A 9,235-nucleotide genomic window follows, 5' to 3' on the forward strand; every position below is an offset into this window, starting at 1 on the left:
TTACGTAATCTCAACACGACAGAGCTGGAGAATAGCCTCAGAAAGATAACCGTCGCCATCATCGGAAGCGCACCGAGTCGATCGATTCACCCATCCTGTCCTGTTCCGAGCTGTGAGGAGCTGTCTTCACGAGAAGAGTATCAAGAACAAGCAAAGCATATCCTGTTAAGACTGCAGACCATTCCTCCCTTACACTGAGAGGAGATGCACTCGTTCAGTTGGATTAACCGAAGAAAATGGTACTTTCTGGGTGTACTGGCGGCCAGGGCGAAAACAGAATAGAAGCCAACGAGATGTCCAACCTTATCAGGAAGAGGAGATGGAGGCCAAGCAAAACTGAGATGTATTGAACTGACTTTGGAGATGTTTGTTACTGATTTGTACAAAGACTCGCAACTTCTTTATTTACTGTACTACGTTTCCCGTTTGTTCAATCATCGGGAAATAAATTTACTCATAACAACTTCGAAGACAACCTACACGTTTACAACAAAAGTGTAGGAGAGAACGGACGAAGGCAGAACTGAAGTAAATGTAATGTTTCGGTTGTTATTACTAGACCATTAAACGTTTGGAAAATGACGAGGGTCTAAACTGATCTACAGAGCCACCATAAAGACGACAGATGAAAAAGATTGGCAATGAGAACGATGACATTACATAACAAACATGTTTTATTGTATAGCGATAGCAAAGATGATAAGCATAATTACCGACTTTATTTTTATGACTGAGAAAATTGCTTCATTGAGATTTGCTAAGAGCCCGCTAATTTATCGTTAATTCTTACTTACTTTGCACTGCAGCGAAAATTAGCGCGGGCGCGTCAGCAATTTTCTCAGTCATAAACTAAATGAGTGATCGCAGAAAGCTCGAGGAATTAAGGATTTACACTACTCGTGATATTTTGAGAATTCATTCAAACTGCACTCGCTGTAAGGCTCGTTCATTTTTGAGAGAATTTTCAAATATGACCCGTAGTGCAAATCCTTAATTGCACTCGCATTCGTGCGATAACCTGTACTTATTTCATGATACTACATTCTGAAAAAAACAATTCTTAAAAATTCTCATAGCACGGCAGTGACAACCCAACTTCATTTTACATATCGTGCCCAGTTTATTCATATGCTCATTTAGAACCAGTCTATTCAGATTTCTAATCATATCGTTTGTTTATCAAAGTGCCCACAGAGTGCCCGGGGTAATTTTAAGGTTTTTTTTAGAAAATAGCATTCCAGGTTAAGTGATCAAATTGTGATTTTCAAATTTGGTGTTTTTGTTTAGCTTAATTTCTCTTCTTTGCTCGAATTTGGATTTCATGATGATTTTTTTCAAATTCGTTTCGTTTCTTGCAACCCCTTTTTCAATCAGTTGTAGAGCTGTTCCGACTTAAAAAAAAAAACCCAAAACATATTTTTGAAAAACAAGATAGCGGATATGTATCACGTCATTTTGACATTCTGTGACGTCATGACTGGCACGTGATTAGCGCTAAAATAATCAAGTTCAAATGCTTTTAGCACCATACTTTAAAAAAATACTTTTGGATACACATAGGTTGGATGGCAAGGGCACAAAGTTCTCGCGATCAGGAGTGAAAAAAAAAAAAAAAAAAAATACAGTCTAAAGAGGATTTTATAATTTGCTTCCTTCTCTTACGCTATCTGCTTGCTGCTTTTACAACTTTGTTTTAACGAGATGAACACAATTCTAAGGGAATCTCACCGGCGGAGGTCCCATTCTAGCTGCGCTCATTCTCTTGTAAGCAATGTAAACCAGCAAGACTCCTACTAACAAACCGAGCACAACACAAGCGATCGCTACCCCGGCCACCGCTCCTGAAGATAACCGGGTTTGCTTCTGTGTCGTTGGCTCTTTGGGACACAGAGAGGATACGCTGAATGCATCAGGAGAAGGGTAACGCCACTCAAACAAGTAGAAGTTGACGTTGGACTCAAACTCATCTTCTGCCGTTGCGTTTATCGTTATGTTTCCTTCTATCTCCAACCTAACGGGAACCTGAAAAGAAAACAAAAGTCATTCTACGAACATGTTCATTCGTTTTTAAGATTCCCGCAACTTGAACTGGAAATACTTTCGCAGAAAGGTTAGGGCAAGTTAACAAGCTCGATCTACATCCGACTTTCAGAGCGGAAAGATGTACTGCACAGCTTTCTGTGCATCGTTAGCACTACTTCTGGGCTCAGGTAATAATGCAGGCTGCCATGGTAGAAAGAACGGCGGACTGTAGTAAAGTACGCGGGAATGTCGGTCGGTTGATTTTTTCATACTTGGTCAAGCATGAATTTTTTCTTCGGCATTTCACTGTTAATAAAGTCTCCCCCGCCTCCTGAGAGGATCTCTTGCTTATATATTCAGTGGTGTTTTGGTATGGATGCAATAACTAGCAGAAGGTGTGTGGAAAAAAATGTGTCTTCGCACCGAAATTTCTTGTATACCGCGGGGAAATAAAGGGTTCAGAAAACTTCTGTAGGTTAATTTTGTCCTTAAAAAAGGATTCCCCTACGAAAACAATACACCAGCTTTCCAGGTGACTGGAAAATTTTGCTTCTTACCGGAAAAGCGGGAAAGCGTATAAAGTTCGTAACTTTTTTTTTTGTTTACACAGTCGACAAAATTCCCGCCAGTTTATCAAACTTGGATCCCTGGAGTGCAGCCAAAACTCGCGCATGCTTATTACATTTTTCCGCTCTGAACATGCGACTTGCATGCCCAAGATTCGAATCTGGGCTACTTTGATGAACATGGAGGCGGAATCTGATGAACGACTGACGAACATGGAGGCGAGATCTTACCGGCTGTTGAGGCGATTGAGTAAAGTACCACCTCCAAATCATTCTAGACTTATATTCTCCAGGCCAGTTGACTCGAGTCTGTCTCCACACGTCACATTTGATTCCCCGCGCAGTAGCTTTTCCTTGGTAAACAGGTTTCGCATCTTGATCTTCAAACAACTGCATTTTACCAAACGGCGTATTGATTCTGAAGTGGTACTTTCCGGCTATCAGCGTTGGCTTTACGCTCTCTAGGACAATTTCTTGGCAACTTCCTGGAAATTAAGTTACAGTATTTTAAAGTTATTATTTATTCTTTGACGTAGAAATAACAAGAGCTGGACAGCGGAGTACCCTATTTTCCCCATCAACCCTATTTCTAGGCGCGCCCGGGATCCTCTCCAACCCAAGGATCGCGGGCGCACCGAAACAGCCACGGCTGGAGACTGGGCCTACCCTATTCCGCCTGGGATTTTTATCAATCAGGGGCCACGGGGAAAGGAGGGGAGGGGAGCGTTAGGGGTTGGGGGAGGCACTTTTGTATACACAGCTTATTTACTAATTAATAATTTGATCTGTAGCACGCAAGGGCTACGGGTGGGCTATTGACCCGTGGCCCTTAAGGGCGAAGGGTCTAATTGTTTTAGTATCACCCAACTAGTCGAACAGAATAATAAAGTTAGCAAAAAGAATTAGACCCTTCGCCTTCAAGGGCCACGGGTTAATAGCCCATTCGGCTTTGCCTCATGGGCTATTGACCCGTAGCCCTTGCGGGCTACGGGTCTAATTGTTAAATAGTCGCCCGTCAATCGTTACGTCGCAAAACGCTAAAATAACGTATTTTCTAGTCATCGACCATCAGGGATCCGCCATCATTTTATAAGTTTCAAAACTGCCCCAAAATTGTCCCAAGATATAAGGATACAAGAAATGTACAGACGTTGAAATCTCCAAATTAAACTTAAATAAACACCAATTTTGGGCAAAAGACCCTTTTAGCTTTGAAAATATGGTTGCGTTAGAAACTTTTAGTCGCGTGACACACCACCTGACAATCGTTAGTTAAATTCAAAAAGTCTGACCACTTGAGTTCGAATGCTGTTTTCGTAAGGACGTCTTGAAATCATCGCGGGCGCTTTGGTTACCTTCATCCCACTCCAGCCTAGCCTGTTCCAGCGGATATCGGTAGTTGAGGAGAAAAGAGGGCCAGCGAGAGAGAAAACGAGGGGGGGACTGAGGCGAGGCCCTTCCCATCCTTGCGTCAGTCCCCCGTGGTTTTTTGTTTGTTTGTTTGTTTGTTTGCTTGTTTTTTACTCACTCGCCTCTTTTTGCCCTCGTCCCTAACTACCGAGAGCCTGGAACAGGTTTACTCCAACCATGCTAAATAGCCGTTTACCAATAAATGCTGCGTCCAGAATATCACGATTTCATCAAGGTGGTATAGGTATATTTACTTATTACGTACCCGCTTATCGTTGTGGGCCTGTACATATAATGTGCAATATTGGTAATATGTTTTTGATTTCCAACTATACAGTGCTCATAAGAGAGCGGGAAACATGCAGAACCGTCGGCATATAACCTCGAAAGTCAGCCCTGTTTTCAAACGTCTCTACCTGCTGGCTAACGGAAGTCTACTTCAACATTCATCTTGCAGCATTGTCACAACAGGAAGTATATGCGAGTCATAATAAAAGTCATAATAGAAGTTGTTGTTGAAGTGTGAGTGTGGAAGAGAAAGCTTTGATTTAAATATAGATACACACTAACACAGTGACATTGAACAAGTTTATCAACTTTTGCATTTCTTTTTTTGGTTTTTTTTTTTTTTTGCCAAAACTGCGCTACTTTTTGGGGAAACTATTAATTCAAATCTTCTCACCTGTCTTTCTGTTGTAGAAGGTACTGTTCCTATTTTCCATGTCCCGGATAGCAACTCCCGGTTCATTACTCGACGGTCGATTCGGGCGTCCGTTATAATCAACTCTGTAGAGTTGTTTATCGAGGTCATAATATTCCTATTAAAACGACAGACGAACACAGACCTTCAGTCTTGTAGAGCATTGAAGAACAAGAAATCTCAACAGGTACAAAGTCGGGGTGCACAGTGATAGTCTTATCCCTATAAATCCCGGCAGTTATCAAAAAGTAATTTCTCATTAGAATACCAATACAGTATCAAGAAAACAGGTGACGAGAATAAAGACAATCATCAGTTAAGTGGTAATGCTTTCATCTAACACCAAATTCTCAGAACTGATATTAAAAGAACTGTATGGCTGTCAGTAGGGAGAATATGAACGTTGTGAATTTGGGACTGAAAGGGTTAAGTGGTTTGAGTGCTCTCCCGGCAACCTCCCAAGTTCATCCATGGATCGGTAGAACCAAGGTAAAAGTGCGGACTTTTTGTTAAAACAGCGAGATCATTTTTAGTTATTTTGAAGGGACTTTAATTAAAATATTTCGAACAGACGTTCCTTATGGCTGTATCATGTTTATTAGGCATAACATGAAAATGAAAAGAAGACTATCTTTTGTTTTGGCGATCTATTCATAATACGGGTTAGATATGAAAGCATGAGAAAGGAGTACCTTTTTTCAATTAAAGCATACGAAAGGGATACCTTTTCGGCCAAAATGGTATACAAAAGGGTAAGAGGTTGGACCTCGGGGGGGGGGGGGGGGAGCCTCCCCGTACAAAACCTTGTAGAGAAGTCCCCCCCCCCCGAAGACACCTCACTTTCACGGTGACTTTCTTTTCGCTAAAGCTTTAACTGTATATATAGCGACGCGTAACGAACCCTAAGAGAGTCTGCCTTGGAGGCTACGAAGTATTTTACCCGAAGAGACTCCAATATAACAAGGACAGGGGTGCTCGACATACCTTTCAGGGGTTAAAATTAAGGGTTTGGTACCTCTTGGGGTGCTCAGCCTCAAAGGCTCACAGCGGGAGCTTTCGCTGTACCTTGCAGGGTATTGAGCCGAAATAAATCAATGTCAGTGAAAAGTATTGTTTCAGAATTGGTACCTCTTAGTGGTGAAAAAGGGACAAAGTCAAGCCACGCTGATAAAAAAAAGGATTTGGTACTTCGTAGGGTTCTTTTCAAAATCTCCGCTGAGCAGCCCCGTCCTCTATATTTGGGATTCCCCTCGAGGGTTTTTACCTACCCGTTTCCCCCAAATACGAGTGGAATTTGAGTTCACGTACTCCAGGTTGACGTCGAATCTCCGAGGGAGTTTTGGTAGAGGGGGAGGATATACAGCCCCTCGACACCAGATTTCTCTTTGCGGTTGAAATTCAGGATCGATAAAGAAAAAATCGAGAAAACTGTACGAATGAATGATTCCTCCACTGAGATTTACCGCGCTTTGAGGCCGGGCTTCAACAACAACTGGGGCGGGGGTGTTTCCAGACGTGTGCAACCAGCCATTGACGGAGAACCTGGGAAGAGTTATAGATGAGAACCCGGGATGAGGAATAAAGCAGAACTTCTATACGACGACCACTGTAAGGCAGAGTTATCTGGTTTCAATGAGGTTAAGTGTATGGATAGGCGCATGGTCGAAACAGTCGATCAAGACCTTGGCCTTTGAATGGATACGGCCTTAAGGGGTGGGGGGGGGGGGGGGTTGGAGTCCATGTAAGCTTAACGAGTCTTTCTGGGGCTAAGGTATGCTATTTTAGGTGATTCTGTTAAAGACAATTAGGCAGATTATAGGTAACGCCATGATCTATAGAAATAGCTTCACCGAGTTGCTTTTCACACCACTTTGTATTATTTACGCGATTTTAGGGGATCCTGTTAGATAGAAATGATCTTAAAGGTGTTTTCCGGTTTTCCTCGACCTCCACAAAAACCAACATCTCCAAATTCCAATTCTGCCAGGATAGATGGGGCTTCCTCTTTAAATATTGTAATTATATTTATTAATTTACTTTTATTATTATTATTTTATTTTAAGGTCACGTCACGCCATTAAAGGTAATTCTTTGATAGACGAACTGGTCCTTTAGCGGGGTCATGTAGGTCATGTCTGTTATGTTATATTATGTTATGTTATGTTACGTTATGTTATGTAATTCTGTTGCAAACAAAGTGGTCATAAAGGGGATTTGTCACGCTTATGGTTTATACTAACTGATCCATGAAGCCAGGTTCACACTTGTCAGATAAGCATAACACTAGCGAAATAAGCGTAAGCGCAAGCACAAGGAGAAGTGGGAACCTACTTATTTTACTAGTGCTATTCTTATCCGACAAGTGTGAACCAGGCTTAAAAGACAGGATCGTATTTTAGGTGGATTCTGTTACATAAAAACTGAGCTCGGATCCCTAAATAACTTTAACCATCTGTTTTCTTCCTATAGGTTATCTCGTAACACCCCCTTGGAATGCATGAATGCTCGCCTAAAATCACGCGAAATATGGAAAATATATCTCGCGAGGGGTAAATTTCAAACGTTGGCCCCGGAGCTCTAGTTTCTGCAATGGAAAAGACTTTCGACTGATGCTGCTGTGAGGATGTAGTGTGAATTTAAAAAAAAAAAAATTCTGGTCGAGACAAAACCTTACCAGTAGTCCATGGCGGTTTCGTTTTTACATATTCGCCATCCTTGAACTGGGATATTGCGAACGGTTTTTCTTCCAAGGTATCTTGCATTCTGAGTCTTGTTTCTGTACACCAAGTCCAAGACAACAGTCGCGCTGCAAGCGTCGCCAATCAGCTTCAAGGAGCTTTCGCTGGGTGGAAAACGACATCTATATCGATCATATCTAGCTTGCGTCCTGCAGAATTATGAAAAAATAAAAAAAAAAAAAAAAAAAAAAATACTCTCAATACTAGACTAAAAGAATCGCACCTGAAAGTTTCAGGGAGTGGAAACCACGTTTGTTTGACGTATGTCCGAGGATAACAAACAAAGATGGCAAGAAATCGTCATAAAATACCGCTAAAATTGCTAGCACCTCTCCTCAGTCGGTTGGGAGACCACTCTGCTATCACGAACAGATCCTGCCAAATTTCAGTGAGTTTTAACATAAAATGTCTGTACCACGGAACCATCTATTATACGGACAGCAGAAATGTACCTGAGCTGCAGACAGTAAATTTCTTATGAACGCAACTTGTGTGTTACTGTGAGAGCACTGAACCGCTGCAAAGCAACCTAGGAGACTTAATCCACGGAACAATCTTTGACGGACATGACTGAGTTGTACTCTCTTACATCGTGTTTTAGTTATTGCTCCAGTTCCACAGGTCTGAAATTAGACGACCCGACGACTCGGGGGTGAGAGGGGATCTTCTCTAAACAGACAATTTATTATAAACTTATGGGTCACCGTAGCTTCTTAAAACGAGGACTTCTTAATCTCTTCCTCTATACTTATACGGATAATCCCTGAATTTGGTCTGTTTGCATATGAATAGGGAAAACAGTCCGATTTGTAAGTAACAGGCTTACATGAATAATGTCGGGGCTCAACTAACTGACGTCTTGATTTCACTACACCACTACGGCGACGGTTTACAGACTTGACAAAAACAGAAGTTAAAACCTCTTTGAATGTAAGAGCAGTCTCCATGCAGTTGATTTGTAAGTTTAGTCACACACCAGGCACAAACTGACCGAAGGGTTTCAGCATATAATCATTAAACCACACTACAAAATTTATTTTGATGAAAAAAGTCAATGTAACGAATGATATTTGAATGGGCACTCCCAAAGGCTTCACGCAAGTTAGAACTGCAGCAATTGACTCTAACATAAAGGTTAAACTTACCATGTAAAGCTCTTGCAGTCGTCTAGAAATAAATTGGCGATCTCATTCTTGGATTTGTCGTAATATGTTTCAAAGTCGTATTTATCCGCTATCAGAGTGAAGGTTCCTCTTTCTTTGTCAGCATCGTATCGCTCATCCACAAAATACGTTACATTCCTGTGTTTCAGGCTGATCTCCATACGGGTGTGAAATTCAACGGGAGTAACATTCTGCGGGAACGGCTTGTAACTTGGATCCTGCGAGTTACTGGAGCAATCAAGAGAGCTTGCCAGCTCAGGGAAGAAAAGCAGGAGAGACGCCAGACAAAGTGTCGACGACAGCATCTTGATGCACAAAGTTAAAGGAAAAAGATGTCTTTGTTCGCGCATTAGGTTAATGTCACAGGCAATGCTTGCGTGAGGCTGGGTAGCCGATTGCGTGGCGTGATGGTAGCGTGTCACATCACGGAATGTCGATGCGTAGTAGAGATTTGGACAAATATATCTGGTATCTCTTCCCATGTGCTGGGCCTTAGAAAAAAGGAAACATAGGTCTTGAAAATAGCCCCCCCTACCCCCAAGGGGCACTCCCTATAATGGCCTTTATGGGGAGGTTCAGCCCGAAAAATCCCCGAAAAGGGTACCTTTTACAGGCTGTAGGTATATAAAAGGGTAC

General features: G+C 41.9%; 1 protein-coding gene across 1 annotated transcript; it reads right to left on the bottom strand.

Annotated features, from left to right (window-relative positions):
• Positions 1 to 656: 656 nt before the first annotated feature.
• Positions 657 to 8,957, bottom strand: LOC149095602 (uncharacterized). The gene is made up of 6 exons (XM_089281811.1): positions 8,582 to 8,957; positions 7,373 to 7,585; positions 5,967 to 6,240; positions 4,681 to 4,816; positions 2,820 to 3,073; positions 657 to 2,022 (listed from the first exon to the last, which is right to left on the bottom strand). Exons 1-6 carry the CDS (start codon positions 8,947 to 8,949, stop codon positions 1,714 to 1,716), a joined length of 1,554 nt encoding a protein of 517 aa, XP_089137937.1. The 5' UTR covers positions 8,950 to 8,957; the 3' UTR covers positions 657 to 1,713.
• Positions 8,958 to 9,235: the final 278 nt, after the last annotated feature.

This window comes from Orbicella faveolata, unplaced genomic scaffold (genome assembly GCF_042242905.1).
Source record: "Orbicella faveolata isolate gen_17 unplaced genomic scaffold, um_ofav_v1 contig_5, whole genome shotgun sequence".
Classification (NCBI taxonomy): domain Eukaryota; kingdom Metazoa; phylum Cnidaria; class Anthozoa; order Scleractinia; family Merulinidae; genus Orbicella; species Orbicella faveolata.